Source organism: Oenanthe melanoleuca, chromosome 4 (assembly GCF_029582105.1).
Source record: "Oenanthe melanoleuca isolate GR-GAL-2019-014 chromosome 4, OMel1.0, whole genome shotgun sequence".
NCBI classification, from domain to species: domain Eukaryota; kingdom Metazoa; phylum Chordata; class Aves; order Passeriformes; family Muscicapidae; genus Oenanthe; species Oenanthe melanoleuca.
Genome location: NC_079337.1, coordinates 41,267,845 through 41,293,406, shown reverse-complemented (window position 1 = coordinate 41,293,406; position 25,562 = coordinate 41,267,845). Strand labels below are relative to the sequence as shown.

Sequence of the window (25,562 nt, the reverse complement as noted above, 5' to 3'; positions counted from 1 at the left end):
TCTAGCCTAATATGCTCTGAAAATAACTCTTAAAAATAAAGTTTTTGGGATATGAGTTCTGCTCTCCTTCTGCTATCTTCTGTTCAGGTGAGAATCAGGAAATTTCCTGAGAAGAAATGCTTTCTATTGGGTTAGTATGTTAGCACTGAGTATTTAAGTATTACAAGTAAAAAAAAATTATCAGAATCTCAACTCCTGACAAGTTCCAAGGATCTTATAACTGGTGTTTTCTATATGGCATTTTTTTCTTTCATTTCTTGAACAGCCATTGTATGAATAAAACCCTCACAAACTCTTGATTATTCTAGGAATAATATACACACTAGTACATTTTGGACAGATGCATTACTTCTGTCCCTCACCATACACACATGACTGCTGACATGGAGCTAGTTATACTATCATTTCTCTTGTTCAGAGTATTTAATGGATTCAACTACACAAACTTCTCTTGCTGTCCAATGATCCAAATACTATCAGCAACTGGTTAAGAAATACCTGCATATATGTTAGTACCTCAGGAAGAAACAAGTTCACTAGGATTTGGACATTTTTAAAACCCAGCTTGACAAATGACTGAACAACCTAGTCTGAATTCAGTACTGACCCAGTTACAGGCAGCAGCGGCTGGACTAGGCGACCTTCAGAAGTCCTTTCCTTTCTGGATTTAGCTAGCCTGTCTGTAGTCTGACAAAATCCTGACAGCAAACAACTGTACAGCTACTGAATGATTTATCTAGGGGCTGAAGTTTAATATCAAAGTGTTCAAATGACTCCAGTGGAAAAAACAGTTACTCCCTTCAGGAATGCTTTAGCCTAAACAGGTAACTGGGTTTGGTTTACAAACTGCCACTTTGTCACAAAAAGTGTATGTACAGTTCTACTTCAAAAATGTTAAAAACAGAAGAGGTAAGCAGCAGTAGATAAGGTTTTACCTGAGAGGAGTGGTCACATAATACTGTAGTGGTTTAGCAGCAATCCCAAATAACACCTACTTTGCCCTGTATCCCACCCCATAATCCTATCCTCTGATTTGCATCAGTACAAAACTTACCAGGGAGCAAGGACACATGTTTAAAAACTCCCTTTGTAAGGGATGGAGAAGTTAACCTGATACAGTTGAATGCATCATATCCTACACTGTAGCACTAAAACACTGCATAAGCAAGATGAAGGGTAAAATGTGCTATGAACAGGGGACTGGGGAAAGGGCATGGAGAAAACAAATTTCTTCTCACGTACAGTACTGAAGTTCCAGTTTTACCAGATCACACCACAAGTTTGAAAAGTTAAAGTGCTGCTTCATGCTTTTAGTTTAAAGCAGCCTTTTTCAAGTAGGAGAAATTTGGGAAATATTCTACTGACTACCATAATTTCAACATACATTGGTTATTATTAAGGAGTGATAGGTTTATCCTATAAAAAAAAAAAAGAAAAAGCATTTACTCCTCGGATTTATTTTCAACAGCAAATGACTTCTGTTTCTTCTGAAAGTAATTTTTTTTTTCCTGAAGCGAAGAAGTTAGTCCTATAACTTATCTATTCTCACATTTCTTTCTAGTGACAGTAACATAAATCTTATCTGGATTAATAACCTAAAGGAAAACTCTACATCTATATCCATCTCTCTTCTTCTAAGGCCATAATTACAGACAGGAAAGCTCTAGGTTGGTATTTAGAGGGGTGATGAGTTCTCCAAGAAACTGGCAGCCTACAAGTTGGTGCCTGGTTCACTGAGCAAGTGCCTCACATGAGCAAGCCTCTAGTGGGAGAACAGTCTATACTCACTTTCTCTGAGAGACTCTCATCCCATAAAAGAATACATATACAGATTTTATCACACTTCACCACCTACATATAATTAAGAGGACTATTTTTTACTGTTTTATAATCTTAGATTGAGTGGGTTAAAAAAAAAAAAAAAAAAAAGGAACAGGTTTTACTGGGTATAACTGGGTGTGTACTTTCTAAATTATAGGGCATTGTAGTGTAGTCATCCATAGACAGGCTACCTTTGCAACTAGTTAGATTGCCACACTTGGTTAAAAAAAACCAGCACATAACCTACCAGAGTACTTCTGAATCCCTATCATACAGTTACAGAATGTAGTTTCTAGTCATGAGATTTGAAAAGCAGCCTACAGACTAGATGAGAGATTCATCCCTGCCCTTGCTATTAAAAGTCTGAGCTTAATTAGCAGCTCAAGCAGTAGTCTCACCTTCAATTATGTTCTCCCCTTACTAGAAACTACAGAGCTATACTAAAATTAGGTTAAACAAAATATGTTATGTCCTGAAATAAGAACTCATTCCCATTGGGATAGCATGCAGTTGCTTATCACAAGAGCATTGTAGCTCAGCACTCTATTTTCTCCTCTTTCAAGTAATTTTAATTTTAATTGTAATTTCACAAAATACTATAATATAACCAAATATAAATAATATTTAATTGTGATTTTTCTAATAGCACCACATCCTGCTAAACAAACTCCTTGCAAGGTGAGATTTTACAACTGAGTTGTAACCTGCATCTTTTTTTTTTTTGCCCCTGTATTAGCAAGTCACAATTTTGACAGTATTGTATTCAACACTGACATACAGCTCAGTACCACCCTAAAAGCTGTATCAGAAAAGTACATGAAGTATGATAACCAGTTTCTTAAAGTTAAGGTAAGTGGTAATATTCCAGTGAAAAATTCTCTTACCAGAGCTTGATGAGAGAAGTGATCCTTTGTGAGAAGGTGTTTTAAAAGTGCTGGTAGATTTATTTTCACATCCTTTCTTCAAGGTCAACACAGATGGCACCATTTTAACCTTGGGAGTTAATACACTTTGTAGTGTGATTTGGTCTTTCTTTGGTATGTTTTTCCCTTGTGTTGTCCTATCTTTCACAGAAGGCATCTGTTTTAAGAAAAAAACAGAAACCAAAAAGCCAACAACAATTCATCCCACACACCACCACTGTGAGAAACTAAAGAAATCCCTCTGCAGCATCTGTAATGAAATACTGACCACCAAGATAGGAAACATGCTTAGTCTTTATCCCATTGTCCACATCTGCATTTCAGAACCTCAAGAACAATCTCCTGAATGACTTTCAGCAATGCAAACCTATTAGTTTGAAGCTAATCACTAGTAAAAACCAATACACTATAAAGAGGTTACAGAGATAATTTTACATCAATTTCTTCCTCTTCCTCCTCAAACTCTAATTAAGCCACTTAATTGCATGACTACACCTAATCTCAAGATCTTAACCAACAAACTACACGTGCTAATGCCCTGGGAACTTAGCTGTCCTGCACTACCTGAAATGTCACAGTCCTTGTAATAGTTTCCTGGTCTAGGTGTTATGCCACAACAGCTTAAAATTCTTTACATTGAGATGCCATAGATAAAACAAACACAGGAGTAGACCCAGGACAGGTTTAAAATAACTGGTTTATATGTGTGAAACATCTATGTTTCACACAATTCTTGCTCCAGTTTATACAGCCTTTAGTTCACAGCCACTCCTGTCAAGCCTACAAAGACATACTTTACAGTTTAGCTCTTCACGTGCTTTTCCGTGACTCCAGCTGATTGTCACAGTACTGAACTTTCCATTTTTGACTACAATCCTCATCTTCATTTTCAGATGTTAATCTGTACTTTTCCACTGAAGACTACTCCTTAAGTTTAATCCATCTGATTTGTCTACTGCACATTTTATAGAAATTTCTCTATTGCTTCTCCAGATACAAGCAGAACAATTAAAGTAACAGCTTTCCTTTCTGGCAATGGAATGAATTAAAAGCATTCCCTCCAATGCTTCATACCAAAAGTAGAGACTGATAAAGAATGCCAATGCTTAAAAACTGTAGAATTAAAACAGACCATCCTTGTTTTCATGCTTAGCTAGGTTTTCAAGTTAAATTATAACTCTAATAAATAATAGTACTTATTAATTTCTTGTGTAATGTTTCAAAAATGTTCGAAGCAGCTTCCCCCATATACTGAGCTTCACTGGAATTTTTCTGACAAATTAGTAAGGTTAAAAATTCAGAAAATGACAGTTTTACCAATAACAGCTGCTGCCTCCATTTCACCAAGTTAACATAAGCTGTTGAACCCACAAGCCAGCAACAGGAGAGACTCTAAAAAGCACCAAGACTCCAATTCTGTGTCCCTACCACACCTCCCGAAATCCTGATCAATCTAATCCTGATACTCTTCCCTTCTTTCCCCCTGTTCCTTTTCTTTCAACCTTCTTTCAGTGCATTTGAAAGCAGCACGTTTCTCCTGACAGGCAGCTGACTCATCCCAAAATATTTCCCAACCAACCAGTACATGCATACCTCCCGGCCAGGAAGTTTGCACCTTCCAGCTGGCTGACTGCCGAAAACCAGGTATATGCCCTCTGCATGAGAAATATTTCCTGACTACTCCCAACTATTCTAATGAGTACCAGCTCCACTTCAAATAAATAAACTCCCAAATTATACAAAAGAGACAGTGAAAATAAGATGCTAAAAATAAAATCTGTCACCAATTTATTGGTCTGTAGGTTTTGTGCGACTGAATGTTACTGTTAATATATGCAGAACGTTTACATAACTAATTCAAAAAAGTCTACTTTAGTTCTAAAGCACATTTTCAAAGAAAAGAAACTACCAAAATCAGCAATTTCTCTCTAATGTCTATGTGAGTTACAGTACCACTAGAATAATCTGAAAAAATGTACATTAAAAGCTGTATTTAGAAAACCTCACCATGTTATGCTAGACAATTTTAGGTTGACTAAATTAGGACTTGTTTGCCTTTAATAAGACATCTCACAAACTGTATTGTCTTAAACAGACTTTACTAAAAAAAAAGATGGAAGGTGGAGACACTAAATTGCAGTTGAGGCCAACTGCAACCAATCTGTAAGCAACACTTCTTCACTGTCTTTATTAGGGAGAGACTCCAGGCAGAAAATCAACACTACAGTTACATTTGTAGACACCAAACCCATTCCACAATTTCCACACTGCACAATACTGATTTTCCTTTTTTGCAAATGTACAAAACATACAAGTAAATAAAAGTAAAAAAACTTACCAAAGGAACAGAGTGAACATCAAATGTTTCATTTGCCATATCTTTTACCAGTGTTGCCTCCAGAAGCACTCCCATGTTACTGCTTTGCTCTTTTTCACCTTCAATCAGGCTGATGTTTTGAGTAGAAGGCATCATTAAGGAGTCTGAACTTTCCATTTTATCATTTAGCATCTCTTTCGAGTTCTCCCCAGAAGTTGGAAGCACAGCAGAAGCCAAGGAGCACGCCGGATGGGTAGCGCTTGCTTTGTCAGTGTCTTGTGGACTTTGCTTTAACACAGGTGTTTTTGAAACCCTGTGGGAAGTGTTTCTGGGATGTGTTGTGGCATGTCCAACTTGGCTAGTGAAGAGGTGTTTGTTAACATGTAGCTTATGGGGCTTATTTACAGGCAATTCCACCTTAGTATCTTTAGCTAGATCTACTGGTTTTTTCAGCACTTTTATAGAGGAGGACAATTGCCTTGGGGAACCAACCCTTGAAGGTGAGGAGACAGATGATAGTTGAGGAGACTTGGGAGATTGTTTTAATGCTGTACTGTCTCTTGGCTGTAGCACAGGTCTAGACACAACCTTTGGCTTAACATTTTTAAAATTAGGTTTGGGAAAACTAACTATCTCTGATTTCTTTGCTTTGGTTATTGTTGATGAAATAGGGCACCTGCCCATTGGTTTTCTTGCAGTTTGATCTGAACCAGCTTTAAGCCCAGACCTTCTATTATGCCCTCCTACAAATGCTTCACTTGGTTTTAGTCTAGAAGACTTGTCTCCAAGTTCTTCCAAAGCTGGAACAGAAAAAGTCATATTTTTTGATCGTTCTTTAGGAGTTGAAGTACATAGAGATGAATCACTTCCATCAGCTGCTGGACTGAAGACCACAAAAGTTGCTTCGCACTTCAGCTCAGGCATAACTGTCTTGTTCAATTTTGGAACACTGGAAGATACAGAAGGAATGTTGTGCATGTTCTGAAGAGCAGCATTTCCAGAGATACTTTGTTCTTTGGTTAAAGGTTCACTAGTTTTGTTTGATATTTGTTCTCCATCCATCTGATCTACTGGGAGAAGGTGCACACTATTTACAAGACTATCCATGCATGTTTCAGCATCAGAATTCCCAGTTTCATCATGGTAAGGAGTAATCTGCAAGGATTTCACTTGGTCATCCTCATTAATATTAATGCATGGTGATAATGCATCTCTCTTACAAGGATCTATAAATCCAGCAGGTAGTTCTATAGCTTTTGCTGCTGTTTCCTGTGAGTCTTTATCAGTCTTGATAGTGTTTTTTTGACAGCGTTCAACACCTGCAGAGGTGATATTAGGTGTTTTTTCTGAGTTGGTTCTATCAAATTTCTCTCTGATGCATACTTCAGAAGAGATCCATGTTTCCCCCAGATGCATGTCATCATTTTGATCAGTTCTCAGATTTTCAGCTGTAACATTAATAACATCCAATGTGCTCAGCTGGCAGCATGCCCTGTCATTTTTCAGGGACTGCATGTTCTGCTCCAAAGAAGGAAGAGTTAGTACAGAGTTAGAGTCAGTCTGACTGTAAGGCACTAAGTGTTTGATACTCTGATTTTGAATTTTTGCCATAGCAAAATCACCTTTCTCTAAGCTTGTTGATGTTTCCAAGCCACAGTTCAAAGGACACATACAAGTCTGTTGAGTCACAGATGACCCGCGTGCAGCATCTGTATCTCCCATTGGAGCTCCTGTGCAGCTGTATTTACCAGGTATCTTCTGCAGATCAAGTACTTCAATACGCTGCTTGCTTAAAAGACCTCTGAAGTCACCTCTATTTTCAAAAATGGTATCACCTTCATGCTCAGCCACTGTATTTTGGTCAGTTGAATTATCATGTATCTTGCCGGCACAATTCTCCAAGGTAGGTGCACCTCCGTCACATGCATAGCTATTTCCATTTTCATCCCTTATAAGTAAGGAAGACTTCAAGCCATTCTTTGCTTTGTCATCGGACTTAGCAACATTCATTTTGAAGGCCAACTTAAACCGTTTTCATTTTATAATTATTTAAAATCTCAGAGAATGCAGATTTTTCTGAACTTCGCAAAAAAATAAAAAAACCAACCAAAAAAAAAAAAAAAAAACCAACTGCTTCTCCCTGGAATGTGTCAATTGTCCTGAAATATATTTAAAAAGCAGTTCTTTGTTTTCATGTTTCCCAAGAAGATTCAAATGTTCTGGAATTCAAAAGAAATTTTAAAAGTTAGGCTAACCAGGATTTAAAGACAGCAAGCATTGCTAAGTCCCTAGTCTTCAGACATCAGAGCAGCAACACAGAAGCAACAATCAGAATCCCAGTGAAGAAAAACCCTCATCCCCATCCCTTGATGCAGAGAAGTAATAACCCCAGAGGCTGTTTTCTCTCTGCACTGAAGGCCTTTTTCCTGCCTTTTGAGGCAGTAATGCATAGCAGAGGCAGCTGAAGATTATCGAAGGGTTATTTAAGACATCTGAGTTGAAATAAAGAGAGGAGAGGAAGGTTTGTGATCAGCTCTGGGGCTACAGCAGTACTCTGTTCCCATGCTGGCGGGGCAGGCAACTGTAGATGCACATGGGATACCTTCAGAGTCACTGGAAAACAATTTCACAGCAGTTAATTGCCTCCATCTTCTATAAAGACGACACAAGATTAGCCAAATGATGAAACAATTCCAGTGTCCTCTCCAGCAGGGCAGAGCCATATATCCTCACCCAAAACCCTATGGAAAGGTGAAGGGGTGGGATTGACATGGACAGACAATGGAGGACAATTGACCACACATAGGGTGGAGATTCACAAACAGAAAACAGCACAGAGTCCTTGCAACATATAGTGACAAGATCCTGACAAGTACTAAGATTGCACCCAAGTACCAAAACCACAAGGCTGTGCATGAGAGAAGATCAAACTGTCCAAAGCAGCAGGATGACCTCTGCAGCACTCCATATGAAAGGCTCCTAGTACCAGAAATGAGACCAGAGGTAGGAATAATTTCAGATTTATAACATATGGCTGCAGTGGGTGGCGCCACAAGGAGGCTCACTTTCAGAGCAATAAAACCTGAAGAGGTGAGAAGAAGTTCACTGATCTGACAAGGCATTCTGGCTCTAGATGCTTTCATGGACAAAGGTTAGCTTCCCACGAGGAAAATGAACACCTGTTGAACACCTTCACCTGTCTGGAATGACAGATTATACTCTCCAATCAAAAAGCAGGAAGGTGGACACTTGTCACCAAAAACAATGAGTAAACAGGTCTGTGGTGTTTAAACAAAAATGCAGACATCAGAGTGTGGTGTCCTCAAACAAGGATACTGATATAATGACATATTTAAGTATGGATGGTGGGCAGAATAACTCCTAATTCACATAAGAATGATATTAAAGTCTGAAATTATTTCACTGTTTTAACTATGGTGAAGATACTGGACACAATACAAGACATTTGTAACAATATTAGAAAATATGATAATAATATTAATAATACTAATAATAGATTTCTGGTATAGCAGTGTTAACTAGGCACATTGAAGAACAATTCTGTAATCATATTTTTGTAGAGGAATCAAAGAGTGCCTTGGGAAACAAGTTTGTTCTGAGAAGAGAAGCAACTCTTGATTTGTTCTTTAAGAAATAAGTTTAAATCCTCACAAAAACCATATAAGCCATTCTGGAAACCACGGCAGGGGAAAGAAAACAAACTCTTACGCACAAATACTTACGAAAGCATAAAATGAAGCCGGCACACTAAGTAGTGAATGGGAAACTCTTGCATTATTCAAAATTCCCTTTTTTCCTTAAACCTTACTTTCTTCAGCTGTAAACATAAAGCTGCAGGGCACATAAACAGCTTAGGGTACAAAAAAGCAGCACCCAAAGTAAGGCTATTTTAGAACGGCCAGAATTTGTCTGCTCACTATGAACCAAAGACAGATTGGCTTCTAGCCCACAACCTTTACATGATACTTAGAAAACCTGATTCAGATTGAAGGTAAAAAGACCATGAAACAAGGAGACAAAAGCTATCCAGATCAGACAGCATACCTTCCTCTGCCCCCCTCTCACACCCAAGATGAAATGGCTTGTCTAGCTATAACATCTCCTGGTTCCTAAAGGCTGATCTAGATCTTTTGCTTACCCACTATTATTCAATCCCTAAAGAAGCATAAACAATTGTAGTACTCTCACCTTCAATTAGGAAACTTCAGGCAGATTGAAGAGCTCAAAAAAAGCCTTCCCTGAAGGCAGGGCAAGAATCTGTTCTGAATAATTTTCCATTAGTTTAAGTCAATCTCAGAATCAACTGCTGAGAACTATTTGCAAACTTTACTTTCACTGTTGTTTTGACACATTACAACTTGTTTCTACTTGTCTGGATACTAGCTTTAACACAGCTTACTCACCTAGTCATGCAACAAAAGTTAAGATTCCATTTTGATTCAGCAGTAGCTCAGATCAAACCACAAGTCTTACTTCTTTCAAGACATTTCTTTCTGCAGAAAATAGGCAGCTTCAATACATCATTAGCAAGAATAAAATCCCAAAAGAATGCTGCATTACCTTACAGTATATGTAGCTAATAATGCCAAAATTTGAAACAACACAAGTAGCTAAGTAAAGTTTGATCCAACTCATGCTGAAGAAGCTCTAAAAAAATATAAGTAGTTTTGAAACTAAGTATAGAAATGAGGAAGCGCATTAAAGTTGCACATATCAAGGCGTACATATGCATAAGTCTGTTTACTCAGTGGTCTGGACTTCCACATAGCCAGGCAACGTGTAGAAATAAATTAATAATTCAACTATTTTTAAAACAAATCTTCACTATAGTAATCAATGCTTTCACAAGTACACCAGCTTCAAATGCAGTTTCACATCCACATTTAGAGTGAAAGATGTCCTGAAAGCATCCTGCATAAAAAGAGAGGTATTCCTAAGGATTAACTATGGTATTTAAGAAACTAACCTGGATGAACATTATTCCTTAAAGAACTGACATTCTGTAACTCCCCATATAACAGTATGTTCATTAAGCTTATGAAAACACTTCCTGGTGATGGGAAATTCATTAGTTTTAGATTAGCCATAGAAGGTTGAGTGAAAAATTAACCTCAGTTCAACATCTCCTCCATGGGGGGGTCAGTAGCAGACAGCCCTCACTGAGAACACACTGTTCCTGGCAACTAGTGACTTGAAGAATTCTCTAAACTAAATACTAATAAATTTGCTTTGACTTTGTCTTACATCAAGCATTATGAATGCCTGGCCTCCACAAAACACTATAGTGCAGTGCAGTGCAAAACAGTTCTGCTGTTTTCGCCTTCAGTAAAGCTCAGCTTATCCAATTTCAGTTGTGTACCTCAAGTGATTAAACAAAGCCAAAAAAGTCTTCAATACCTGAGCTCTAAGTTTTCCCCTTCCTCAGCTGAAATAAGAGCTTGGGGTAAGAGTAGTACCACTTGGAAAAAGAAAAAACAACAAACAAACAAACAAAAAACCAACAAAATAAGCTTGGTAAGTGGATTTTCCTAAAAATAGGAGTGATTGTCTAACAACAACCCCAGATCCATGAGACATACAAAACATACAGAACTGGACTCAGAGCAAGATCTTATCACTTCTGCTAACCAACTAGAGGTGTCCAGGGGTGTGCTGTTAAAGGGCAGGGGGACAGCCACTCGTTCAGTGTGAGGTAAACAGGAATCAAAACCAGATAATTAAAATAAATAGTTCAACTCACAGGCTGACAAATTACAACAAGAATTCAAGTCAGTTTGTGTTAGTGCAACAATGTAGACAGACATATGCAGACTTGATTCTTTCAAGCAAATCATCACAGAGCATTTATTCAAACCCATCAGCTATGTACGAAGAGGGACAGGGAGTGGAGAATAAATCTGAAAGGAGAGGGTGTGCCCAGACATGTAGGGAAGCAGTCTAGAAATGCTCTAATTAACTGAACATGCTTTGATACCAGACAAAATGCAGCATCAGCATTCCCACAGAAAACCGTACTACATGGTCATGATTATCACAGTCCCTGAAACCAAAAAATATACTAAGCATTTCATATGTTAGTACATTACACAACAAGCAGTTTACTTGACCATGTCCTGGAACACAACACAATCACAGAAGTATGACTTTTTCAGCATATACACCTGAACACAGAGATGGCATCATCCACAGCAACCAGGCATCCCTCCCAACATGATATACAGTTTTGCTTGAATATGCCCCATAAGAAAGCACTAGGAAAACACAAAATGTTTCATATAATGTTGCATTTACACAGAATTGTAAATTTCAGAGCTCTCTGTGCTGCCTCAGTAATGTCACATTCTAATGTAAATTAGCTTATTGCCAAGCTAATTCAAACTATTCTAGAAAGGAGAAGTTAAGCTCCTATAACAACTTTACAAAAACATTTATAACATTCAAGTACAATATACTCCTAAAAGTTTATTACACTAAGTTCTCATAAGCTCATGGCATTGCTTACTTCAGAATATACAGTATCACCAGTGAGTACACTGTGATGGTGTTTATAAAAGAACAAAAAACTCCATCAAACTACCAAACCAAAAACAAACCCACCCCACAGAGTAGATAAGCAGTATCTGTATGCTTTAGTCCAAGACATTTTAGAAGTCAGAAACCATGTTAAACACTTGATACAGTAAGCAGAAATAATGTACAAGTTAAGTTTGCAAGCAATCATACAGGCATTTTTAATGAAGGAGTACTATCACTTCCAAAGACATAAACCATCAGGTTTTGCCTTCTACTGGGCTAAGCAGCAGCATAACATAGAAGTTACACTAATCAATAAGCATTATTTTAATCAGTTACATCTTTGCTCTAAGATATGGAAGAAGGAAAGTAGAATAGCAGTTCCACTGCAGGAATCAGACATCCTGAAGTAGAGGTTTTGACTTCCGATAAGATGTTCCAACCATGACACTACCTCAGACTACTGCAAAACTCGACAGCTGATCCTAACTAGTACATTGAACCTTGTAGTTTGTCCTAGCAGTGAGTAAATGAGACACCAGTGTTAGCACCTTCCCCAAACTCTCAGCCTCCAGTGATTCACCCCTCAGTGTTGGTTCAATGGAAAAATTCAAAGGCTTTCAAACCCTTCCTTTCCTTGTCATTGCTTTACTAAGATGAAAACTCCTTATCGATTTAATTACTTATAAACTCTGGCCATCCTTGTTGTCCTACCTCTGAGGATATTATGCTGTTCTCTCCATTTTCAATTTGACACATTATTTGTAAGCACAGAGATACTCCAATATATTTCTGCAACATCTTGATAAAACAGTTCTTCCTTTAATAATTGACAACTTTTGAATTCTATTGTTAGGTAAGTTTTAGGCGAACTCTGTATTCAGTAGTGGAACGCTGGTCCAGTAATTTTTTTTTTTAAAGCAGTAAATAAAGCCCATCTTTTGCTTAGATAACCAAGATACTTAATAACATTGTCTAGAAATGTCATTCAGTATTCTAGGGATTTGGAGGTACATGCAGTCTCCTAGACCAGAGTGTTCTGCAAATGCATGTCTTTACCCCCACTCAGTTTTTCAGCAACTGCCAGGATGAAACTCACTTAAGTAAGAGCTAAGCAAACACCAGCCAGTGACAAACACCAGCTATTAACACACCTCAAGTAAGCAAGTGTATTTTATTGTCTGAGATTAAGCACATTATCAAACAAAACCAAAGCTACCTATTTGAATGTGCAGATGAGAATAGCAATAAGCCGCTTGTTTGAATAGTCCAGCACAGTCTCATAACTTAATTGGACTCTCATTTGTAGCTTCATTAAGATAGCAATTATTGCTGAAAGTGTCAGACTGCTCACAAGGTTTTCAAAGCATGGTGCAGTACACAACTGCACACAGGGTCAGTTATATACTTAGTTCTAACTTGTTCATCCACTATTATCATAAAGCCTGTGCATGGTTTTCCATGAGATCAATACTCGGCATTTTCCTCTTTAGGAACTTGCAAGAATGCTATTAAGTTCTTTCTTAGTGGTAAATTATCTTTTCAGAAAGTGACTTTGGGGATTTATTTTTGCTATTTTATCACAACTTAATTATTTAACAAAAGCATATGTCACTATACAAGGAAGGATAAACTTTCAGGTCAAAATGAAAGCAAGGAGTTGGAACTTGAAAAAATAAACAGTACATTTATTATGGCAGTTCCTTGTAAGGTCAAGGTACAGGTCCTTCCTTTTGAAAGACTTTATTGAATTGGTAGGCACAAACAAGCCTGAGACTGTCAGAACTCAGTGTTCAACAATCCTCATCAGTGTTCAAGTTATTTGACTAGATAGGGATTACAAATCAGATCACATTCTGTTTCCTGGAATTCTGCTAAACTGGTTTTGTCCACTGCTACCATTTAAAGGGTACATTCATACATTTTGGTATCTTGAAGCAATGAAACAGTGGGCCAAGATTATTCACAGAAATTTTCGTTCTGATTGAAATATTAATCCCTACTGATTGAAATATTATCAGTACAGGAAGAAAGGCAGTAATGTATTATGAACAAAAATACTTTGTGAACTCCTGCTAGGTCTGTCCATCTACTCACACAGACCTAGGTCTGTGCTTTTCAATAGTGTCCTCAAGTTTCAAGCTAGTCTTCAGATATCCAGCAATATTCCTAACACCTCTCATGATATGTTCTTGATCACAGTTGCTTATTCTCTGGCAAAATTCCATCCACCAGCACCCTTGCTGACCATTTTCCTTTAAACCAAATTCAGTCAAAATAGAACCTGTTCCAAACTAACAGGTCATTCCTCCCACCAACCTTTCTATTCTGCATTATACATTTCTCTTCTTTTACAGACCTGACAATTTTCTTAACTTGCCCCATGTTCTTCTCACCCTAGCTAAGTCAAATCTAGTAGAGAAGCAGGTACACAGGGAAGCAGTGCAGAATAGTCATTACACCTTGGATTCTCAAGACAAATGGCAAAGTATTTTTGCCAGTGGCTTCATGGTGGTTTTTCATGTTTCTTGGGGGTTTTTTTTGTGTGTGATTTTTAAAATTTGGGGTTTCAATATCCTGATTATTTACTAAATAATATTAAGTGAAGACTTAATCTTCTCTTGACTGACAAGTACAAAGCTCTCACAAAACAGCAAGTAAAAGAGGCAGAAATACTCTGCAGAAGCAACACAATATTGCAAGAGTGGTGGCTAAAATGCCAGTTGTAACTGTGGGGGGAGAAAATAAAATAAAAGGTTGTTGTTTCCTAAGAATGAGCCACAATTTGGCAAGTCAGAGTAGAAATGGCTTTAACCATTACTGTGGTATATGGTTAATGTGCCAGGCAGCATACACTGAGTTCTTAAGGTTATGTGCTAACTTGAAACTTTTCATGTCCCTAAACTTTTAATGAAGCATCTGTGCCCACAGCCCTAGTGTGAGTGCTATACAACTTGGAGCTAACATTAGCAGTACTCCTTGTATGGACTGTATCAATGGAATCGGACAGCTAAAGACATAGAAAGACTCATCTGCTCCCATGCACTGCATGTCCTTCAGATCTTCACCTACAACTGAGAAGCCTTTCAGCATTAGGCTATATTTAACACAGACATATGATATGAACTAGTTTACAGAGCATTTGCAGTACTCTCAACCTGCAGTGAAGCAAGATACTGTAAGTACAGCAATATTATTTAGTTCTAGTAGGATATTCTGTGCAATGCATCTGAAACTTTATAACTTTCTATGAAAAAGCAGACCAAAATGGTAACTAATGACTGAAAGTGGCGCATCTTTGCCATGATATTGCTTTGCAGTAGAAATTGAAGACTTAATCAATATGTTTAGGATTTCTCATATTAACCAAGTCAGAAATCTAACCAGCTTGCAGTTTTTGCAGACTCAAAAGTTGTTTGCTGTGCAAAAGTGGTCATTTATTCAGTAAATTCTACAGCCAGCCAAGAACAGTTTCCACTGACACATCAAGAAGTTTTACCACTGAGTTAGGACTTCACTTTTGTACAGCCAGATCATCACAGCAGAATTTAATTCTGAAGATGCTGCATTTGCCAATTAAAAAACAATGCTTTTAGACTTAAAAATACTTAGGCTATTGATTCTATATAGTGAAAAAAAAACAACCTAACAAAACTGCAAGAAACTGGTTACAGGAAATAATATTTTGGTAGCTAAATAGGAAGCAGCACCAACCCAATGATTAGAAGTCCTAAAGGTGTAATGGTTGATGAGGATTTTCAGCAAGTATTGCTGGATAGTAGCTTAAATCCCAACAGTTTTGCCAGTATTTTGCCTGCAGCATTGTACAACTGGAGCAAGGGGGCAATTCACAACCATTGTTTCAAATGTTGTAGTCTCAGGCAAAAATAACCCAAATAAAACACATCTGGTTTACACTCAAAAGAATATTTTGTTATTTTTCCTACAAAGGAAACTGTTTCTCACCGTGAAATCAATCGTGATACAAGAATTGTATACCTTCTATATTTTTTGGTTGTTTCCATCTGGACACAGGAGACAAAAGTCTCAAATCCAAGAAGGACCAGGCTCTGCAAAGCTAAACACAGCACTGCACCTCTGCAACAGACAAATGGCAAGAAATATGCTGTGGCAGTTCTGCAGAGCTGGTTAAAAAAAAAAACAAAAAAACAACACCTTGATTTATGCAACGCTATTGGGTAGCAGGCTGCAGTCAATGCTCTCTGGAAAGCACGAGCTCACCGTGCTATTTGACACAGCTGACAACAGGCTGCTTGCAGCTCCACAAGGGCTGAAATTCCACCAGGACCTTGAGGGTGAAGGACTAGACAGAAGGACTAGGCACATATTGCTTGAAAGGCTGCCAGGGCAAGGTTACCCAAGGGAACCCTAGAGAGGAATGAAGACATGCAAGCTTACTGGTTGTGCCCTGAAGCTTCTCCTTGGCTCTTGGAATGGGACTCCATTTGAGCCCTGAGCAGCAGCACTCCCAGAAAGGGGGGTTCTGCCTTTGCAGGGCAACAGCAGGACTCAGACCTCCTGCACAGATAGCATCCTGTCAGTCCATGTCAGATCCTACAAGAATGCTGTAGTATAGCAAAGAATTATAAATTTCTTCCTTAAAACTCAAGTAGTACAAATTCATTTTATACCATTTTTCCTTTAATCAATTTGCTTAAAGTCAAGCATAAAATCCAACTGGTGCTTGTTATATACTACACGTTGTTTTAGAGTATAGCCAAGACTCTTCTAAAACTTTATTCAGAGGGCTGAAGGATGTTATAACTTCAAATGTAAACTCCTCAAAAAGTTCTCCCCATTCAACTAATAGCTGACTTGACAACTTCCCACAAGATTAAAGTGTATATACATCACATCATTGTAGACACCCTGGAACTACAATTACACATTATATAGGAACATTGGCTTTAATTTCAACTCAAGATTGACTAAAATAAATGCCACAGGCAGTGACAGAAGTGTTACACACCCCGTGCCACATCCATACTTGATGTTCCCCAGTGAGTTTCAGCTTCCATAGAGACTTCCATTAGATGAGAGATATGCACAGCTAGAGGTCTATCTCTCTGCTAATAAGTGAAAAAGCAACTCTCTTATTTTGCAATAAATTAGATCATAACCCTTAAATAACTGACAAGCTAATACAGTCTTATGATTAATTGGCAAAAACTGCCTCTCTCTTCCGCTGGCAGTTTTTTTTCAGTCAACTCTCTTTTTTGCAAGGACTGATCACATATTACCTTACATCATACAGTACCCTCAGTCAGGCAATTCACTTATATACATGGATTGGTCCTCTGCAGTCTTTAGCACTTGCTGCCATGTATAAACTACCCAGTCTGCAATACAACTCCTCTCACGTTTAACCCTTTTGGCTTTGCCTTCACTGGCTTTATAAGCCTGATGGAGTGAAATTGCATACAGAGAATGACAGCAGAATTATGATTTAGAGGTCATCCCTCATCTGGTACGCTTTCATGCAGTCATTCTACAATCAGACATCCAGTCTTCATAGCAGCAACCTACACAATACCATTTATTGGGCTAAAACACCTTTAAGACATGCAAATCTACAGCAGTAAATAAGTAGAAGAATACAGATAACGGAGCTTTTCACTAGTACCACCTAAAAAAAACATCTTAGGAGGAAAAAAAACACTGCAATTTCTATAGATTCTGTACAGAGACATGCAAAGATTCTATTTAAATGGTACCTTTATATTCTTACACTCAAAACTTAAAGCTTCCCTGGCTCAAAACTGTAGAGAGCACCAGGGTTCAAAGCATCACTATGCACAAGCTATGCTTTTCAGGCTGTTCATCCAAGGACATAAAATATATCCATCATTAACAGAGAGAGAATATTACTTTTGGATTTGCATTGGTCACACTGGCCTTTATTATTTAGTTATGCAAAGTACCTGCACCAAATGGCAGCTTCTGGGTCAAACAGTCACTTTACAGAAATCTATGGAACTACCATCCATATCAAAGGCAAAAAACACTTTGATAAGGCAAGTATTTTACCATTCTGCAGTGCAGGTGGGAAACTCCTACAAAGGGCTAACACAAAGAAGCATACTTGAGTAACTTCACACAGCTGACATTAGTCTGGAATACAGATAAGGAACTCCTGCATTTCAGCTTAAAGAAGCATGAAAACAATTCCCCCACATGGCCATGTATTTGGGCTGCACATTGAGGGGGTAGGGGGAGGCATTAGGGAATGAGGAAGAAACACTGTTGGAAAAAAAAATAAACAAAAAAATGATGTTCAGGTACCTAGTAAAAGTTAACTAAACTTGCACAACCAAATACTGTCCTGTGAAGGGTGACCAACTTCCTTTTGAAAGCAATCTCAGTTTGTTTAAGTTTGCATGACAGAATTACTTCCTCTACCAGCAGCAAGTTCAACAAAGCTTGTCAACAGTGCTGCAGTTTCTAAATTTCCACCTAGAAACCCACCAATTCACAGTGCACAAACAAGGATCCTCATGTCCTGCTCAATCAGGACTCTTCATGCACAGTTTGTTGATACAACTTCTTTGGTCAATGAAATTCCAGAATGCTGGAGCAGGCTGAATATGGAAGGGTTGCCTATGCAGGTGCAGGGGGAGAAAAAATCCCCAACAAAAGAAACCCAAACCACAACACACACCCAGTGCTGAGTAATCTTAGAAAATAAATAGGGGGGAAAGTCATTAAGCTTCTCCTGCTAAGAAAACACATAGCCCTAACTGCCAAAACTGAGGAAAAAAAAATTGAGCCGAGCAGAACATCCAGGAAAATCCACAAGATCCACTGGATCTCTCATTTCTATTTCTCTAATTTTAGAGACTATTTGAGTGCTTTCTCTCCCTCCTTCATCAGGTATTGCAGGATATTCCTGGAAAAGGAGGCTGTTTCTACCTTGATGTTTTTCCTTCAAATCCACCACTGGGGTTCTGCTCTCTGAGCGAAATTAATCATACCAGATTGTATTTTCACAAGCCATTTGGACAGTATACTCCTCATAAATGTTGACTAGAAGCCATTAATGCATTTGAAACTTTCTCCAGAGGAAATGGCCTCACAAGAACCAAGGCTGGAAGGGATTGGCACCTGGAAACCACTTGCTTCTATCCCCTGAAAAGTCCAGCTACAGCAAAACCTTCTGGATTGCAAAGCAGTATTTGGTGGTTAGACTTAAAACTGTTCAAAAGTTTGCTGAAAGAAGTAACAAGGATCGGTAGTCTGCAAAATAGTTCTATGCATAAAGTGGTGACAGTAAGCTTCCTTCGGCAGAATTTCTCCTATCCACAAGGAAGTTCCTGGTCAAAACTAGGTATGCCAGAAGTCAGAAGGGCGGACAGCACCCAGGAACTGGAACAATTATTACGCAGGAAACCAAGGTTCAACCTTTGGGCAAGTACTAAGTGCTCAAGTTAGTCCTGCTCTTCTGATCTTGCACGACAGACTGGCTGGTGCCAAGTACTTTATTTCTGATCACTGATAAGAGTTTTTAGGAAAAATAAGATTTTTTTTTTTTAATTAGAAAGGAGAAAAATGTGTATTCTTAAATGATACTGTGACAGGTAAACACCCTTTACTGAGGCTCAAAATATTGGTCTCAAAATCAAGTACTATGTCAGACAATCAAGCCTTCCACAGCAGAAGTTGTCAGACTGAGCCCTTTGACTGTTTTGTTCACAAATCATTGCAATACAGAGAATGGCAGGTGCGAGAGGTAGCAAAAGTAACTGTTTCTATAATAAGCTGCACCAAAGTCTTCTGAAATGTTTCACAAAATCTTCCTCTCCCCAGGCAAGGCAGAAGCAAGAGTAACTGCCAGCTTAAACTTCCAGTTTCTCAAAGTTTTAAGTCCTACCAATTTACTACCCACCTCTGTCTTAGTAGTTGCACCAAAACTGCTATGTGTTTCTCCCCACTGTATCCCTGAATTCCATGTCTGCATAACAAGACTGAGAATTTGGGGTTTTCACTTATTCCCATCCACACCTCAAATTAAAAGCTGGCTAGTAACAAATTTAAGTGCTGTGGACAAACTACATCCATTCCTAAAAATTATTTAGGTATACAAATATGCGATCCCATGTACTATAAAGAAACTGCAGTTTCACATAGCATATGGTAATACAAACTAATCCCAAACCAATCACATGCTATAGCAGAGAGGCTGGAAACTCTATGAGAATGTTCTCTATATCCAATATACTTGAGAGATTCCCATAGACTCCACTGAAAGAGCAAAGAACCATACACATAGAGAACAAAGCAACAAGCCAGAGAGCATGTTTTGGTTTAAGCAGAGTAATTTTCACAAACACAGGAATACTGCTGCCATCCATGCCTGCTCCTGTTCAGTTCTGTGCTCCAGCTTAGCAGCCAATTTTTACATCATCATCCTATCACATGGTTCAGTTATTTTGCACAGAATGGACTGAACACAAGAAACACCACTATTACACTGTGCTTACTTCAACAAGCCTACTCAACATTAGATTCCACATATAGAAATAAAATGAAATAAACCTCAGTATTCAGGTTTACTTGTATGTCAGTACCTGCTTGTTTGCATATATGACCACACAATGGAAAAATACATTTTAAAAGCTATTTGACAAAACAATCACAAGTCTTATCACAACCACTGATCCAGTGCAATAATACACTAGAGCTTGCAGCTAAGTTAACTTGATGAATCCGATGCCTATCTCTACCGCACTCTTTGATATAAAGAGTAACTCATTTATAGTTTACAAGGACAAAGTACAATTCCAAGATTTAACTATAAAATGCTCAGTCTTTAAATAACGTCAAACATACTTTACTAAGATCCCTGTTGAGTTTTCTACAGCAAATATATATGTAAATTAACAGTTAAATCAGCCAATAATTTGGATTCCAAACCAACCACAGGTGAATTGATCCTATTCTGAATCAAGCTATCTAATAACAAAGTCAAGCTCATCTAACTGAAATTACAGCACCAGAACCATGAGTTGGCACTTGCACAGACTCACCCCATGGCCTGGGCAGATCCATCTTGCATGTACCTAGAAGGTCACTACATTCAAAACATTAACTATGGAAGGAGAAACCAAATACCAACTTAGAGAACATTCCTGTGGTCTCACCACCAGACTTCTTTCAAATTGAGGCTGCCAAATTTCATGTCTCTCCTATTACATAGCTACAGAAGTCTGACAGTCCTGGCATGACATCCCACCTCTCTGCCAAGATGCAGAGTCAGCTGAGGTCCGGGAAAGCTGACAGCTTCTCCAACACTAGGGGAATAATCTAAGCAGATTTAACAACCAAGCAGATGCAGCTGCAGCAATCACAAATGCACTCTCTCTTGAACAGTAAAAACTACAAAGAGTACTATGGGACATCCCAATACCAGACACTCCTTACTGTAGGCTGCCACATCTACCCCACATTTAGAATAAACTCCAATAAGTTCACACACTTGATGTTTGGGAAAAAAATCAGAAGTTCTAGTAAATATAGGAAGAAAAGCAAAGGCCCCTTTTGTAAAAGGGTGTCTGAATAAAAGTCACCACTGAGAGCAGAATGGCAAAGCTGGCTTTGACTACTGACTTGGGGAGGAGGGAGAAGAGTTAGAGGTGAGTGAGAGTCACGAGAACACATTGTGCTTAATAACCTACCATATTCAGAAAGAAACAAGATGCCAGTACTGCCACACATACTTAGAATATATACAGAGAAATACCAGCCACTAGCTGCTTCTGACAGAAGGTACTTGCAGACTTTCAGGTATTGGTTAAGTGCTTTACTGGCAAGAGTGTCTTTCCTACACAGAACAAATTCAGCCACTATACTGATGCAAATACAAATCACCTTTTTTCACTAACTAAAGCTTCATGGGTAAAACAGAGTCAAGTTGAAAGCTGGAAGTCAGAAGCCCTCACTTGCAAGACAGGCAGGCACATCTGCTTTACAAGCACATGAATGAGTTGTCACATACAGCCCCATCTACAGCAAAGTGACCAGGAAGAGGACAAGATGTATAATAATCACAATTCTGGCCAACAACTGGTACTGTGCTATCACCTCAGATCCCACACTCCCTCAGATCATAGTAAGGGAAACAAAAGTTTGTGGACACCACCACTGTCTCCACAGCCTGCACTCCCCTTCATTCCATCTGCTGAGGAAATTATCAGTTTGGAAGAGAAATGAAATACAGCATGTTAGTGAGCTGTGACAATGGTTTCCCTTTCTCAGTTTGATAAGATATATCTCTGCTTACACACAGAAAGGGATACAGGTCAGAGTCCACTACAGTTTTGTTAAAGATTTAAGCAGATTCAGCTTAATGCACTTTTCCAGACTTTTTGGCTGGTGATGTTAGCCCACTATGCTACAGGCAAAATCTGCTTGGCTGTCAAGGACACCACTGATGCCATGCACCAGCTTCCATTTTGAGTGTTTAAGACACTGTTCCTCACATGCACACACTTTATTGCATGCACTCTTCACCTTTCAGCATCAGTAAGATAAAGACATTTTATTACGAAAAATCTTAAGTTTTTGGAAAAAACATTGCTACCAGTCCTACTTGATGACAACAGAAAGCCACAGGTGAAGACATGAGGTATAGAAATGCAGGCACAAAACTAATTCCTCCTCTACCATTTCAGGATTAGAATAGGAGAATGCTGAAAATGGATGCTATTCTTAAAAGGCTGTTAAATAACATAAATAAGGCAATCATAAATTTAAGATACTGTCACCGCACACAATCCTTCAAAAGCTACTTTCAGGATTTCTTTAGAAATAGTTACTACTTTTATCTAACAGTGACCCATATGCAGACTGCTGCAGCCAGCATTTCCTACTACAGAGTTTGGGGATTTTTACCTTTCTTCCTGAAACAACCACAGTGGAGTTAAAACTTAAGGTGAAGCTGTGGCTATTTGCTGGTGTGGAAAAACCCCTGAATCACCAAAAGACTGAGGCAGCAAGAGGCAGCCAGCCCACTACCACTTGAGCCCTGGATTGTGTTTGTTGGTAAGTCAAGTTAGTCCTGCCTACAAACAGACTATTTATTACAATTCAGTAATATATTCAAGTCAGTAACTGTGTTGGTTTGAACACATTTTGTAATAGTAATTTCCACTCTTTTTCCCATTCTAGTTTTAGGTCTTCACCCCTTCCATAAAGAGAAACAAATTACATTTCCTTTATCCCCTTTAAAGGTTTGATATTTCCTTTTAATTTAGAAATCAAATACTGGCAGATCCTGATTCAGTATTTTAACTTAGCTAAAGATAGCAGGATCACAAAAGATCAGATACAGAAAAGCAATACCTTAGCATGCAAATATCAATGATCAAAGATCACTTCAAATACTGAGAATAGCAAAGAAAACACTAAGTAGAGGCCCTTTGTCATTCCCAACTCCCCATTTTAAGAAGTGGAGCTTGACGGCTCTTTCTAAGGTTCTAATAGAAAATGGCATATTATACTAGTTTTGCCAACACATCAACCAGCCTTCCAGGAAATACTGATTCTCAGCAACATATGGAAACTACTTGAAGGGAGTATTTTGACATTTGTCTCTCAGTCTGGAATGTTTTTAGCTTTAATTACAGAAGCCACTAACACTTCTGTTTTAGCTGTAAAATTAAAAACATCAGGGAACATGAAATCAATGACAGCATATGCTTATCATTCACTACAAGCCACCAATCACAAATACTACCACTTTCTATGTAATTTTTACAACTAAAGGATTTACTTTGAGCCACTTTTGAGCAAACAGCTTCAGAAAATGTTAATGATCTTGTCAACCTCTAAGCAGTAAAGAATAAAAGGTAAGTACCACACATAAAAGCATTTTTCTATGTTTATGGAACAGACAGCTTCAAGTAATAAATCTGGGAAATTATTTGGTGTATAGCAGCAACTTACACTAGGGCACAGTAGAAAGAAACACATCCCACAAACAACTTACGATAGTCAAAGCAGAAGCCTTCCAAAGGAGACAAGTCGAGGCTGAGTTAGATTAGTCACCAAACGCTCTCCTCAGTAGCATACAGCAGAGTACAAGTGATCAGTGAGAGTAAGAGAAGAAGAAAAACCAAACCAAAGCAAAACCATAGAAGCCAGATTACAGAGAGTCCTCTTATGAGACTTCAGCTTTCAAAGATCAGTTCAGCCATGCAGCAATAAAAGACTCAGGCTGAGGAATTTTCCTTAGATGCTCTGCCAGCACTGCATCAAAAACTCCCTGCATGCTACCAACACATCCAGAGAGCAGGTTTGACAAGGACTTCACAAATTTGATAAATCCTATTTAAAGAGAGGTCTTTTTTATAACACTTTGGATCCCGTTCACACTGAGGGACAAAATCCCTAGTTAACAAAACAAGCACACCTTTGCCTGGCCAGGTCTGAAGTAAGAGAGGGATGAACTTACTCAACCCACTTTTTTTGCAACTGAGGAACTTAGAAGACTTTAAAACCACAAACTACTGTTTTCATAGAGCTGTGGGCTACCACAACCCAAGCACAGTCAGGCTACAAAGTTACTTCACAGCAATTGCTCTGCCCAGGAGCTCATACAGTCCCGTGCCATTAGTTCTGTCTGCACAAGGCTCCACAAGGTGCTGGGTGCTGAGAGCATACAGGCACTGCAACGGCAAAACTGATCTGTGCTCCAGGTCACAGAGAAACACACACACACCCCCCAGGTGTTTTCCCCACTATCACTGTCCTTTCCCCACGCACCACAAATTAAAATATGCAGTCCACTAGAAGAGAATTTTATACTGAAAAGTCTGCAGAGCAACTTGGATAAATGTAATCTTAGCCTACCTTCAGACAGCCTGAGAAAAGAACAGCTGTTTGGAAAAGTCATATTATATTGCAACACATCAAACAATTATTCAGTTTTGCCTTACGGAACTAAGAGTTCTCCCTCACCTTTTTAAAGTGACACAAACTGCAGTCCCAATTCTGCTACAGGCAAGTAGAGGTGAAAATGGTGCTTCCAAAACACTGAAGACTTTCCTTTACTAAATTAATGTAACCACATCATAGAATTAACTTGGAAGTGTATAACTTGCTGCTAAACCTATTTACTCTAGGCTTCTAAATTAATTCAAAATATTTCTTTCCTCAGGGTATAAAAGTTGTAATAAATACAAACAAGTACATTTTAAATGTACTTGTATTTAAATGTACTTTAAATGAAAATTATAATAGTTACAACAGACTTCATTGTCACATATTCATAACTTAAATTAAGCCATTTGAGTGGTATGTGCTCACTGACACTTTTAAACACAGACAAACCACAACTTTTGAGTACACAAATTTAGAGTTGAAGAGTTTATTTCAGAATAATTTCTCTTTCTGAGTGAGAACTTTCTCTGCATTCATTCAATTTATTCAGTTCAATGTCTGAGTTTTCAAGCTATAAGGAATGAAGCCAATTGAAATCTCTTGAAAGATTAAAAATTAAACACCTTTTTTTAAAAACAACTTTCAATATTTCAGAAACAAAGTCATGAATCTAAGGTATTCAGTTGGTGATACAGAAGTATTACAAGAAGTGATGCAGTTATCTTCAATTATAAGTGAGACTTGATAATACATCATTATGGAAGAAGTCATAGAGCATCAACACAGTGTTCTGCCTACAGAGAAATATGTGACAACTGCTACTCTACAATACATCCTTTTAGCAATAGAGACTAAAATAATAAAATGATTGCTCTTTGAAGAGGAAACAACTCTTTCAGCCATCCCATGTTCTTGGATGACAACCTCTCTACACCAATGAGCTTTGTAGCATTTAAGCTCTTCAAGGTGTCAAACTAATTTGGCAAATCCAAGTTTCTTTCTGCCTTGCAAAACTTAAGTGGATGGCAAAGGGTTTTGAACTCCATCCAACACACAGAATACTACAGCTC

General features: G+C 38.3%; 1 protein-coding gene across 4 annotated transcripts in view; it reads right to left on the bottom strand.

The window, feature by feature from the left end:
• The window catches only part of MTUS1 (microtubule associated scaffold protein 1), a 114,863-nt gene that overhangs the window by 74,716 nt on the left and 14,585 nt on the right, over positions 1 to 25,562 (bottom strand). For all 4 annotated transcript variants that reach the window (XM_056489437.1, XM_056489436.1, XM_056489435.1 and 1 more), the window contains exons 2-3: positions 5,083 to 7,280; positions 2,706 to 2,901 (exon numbers count right to left, since the gene is read on the bottom strand). In XM_056489437.1, the coding sequence (XP_056345412.1) occupies positions 2,706 to 2,901; positions 5,083 to 7,071 (2,185 nt within the window). In that variant the 5' untranslated portion in view covers positions 7,072 to 7,280. The remainder of the gene's footprint in view (positions 1 to 2,705; positions 2,902 to 5,082; positions 7,281 to 25,562) is intronic.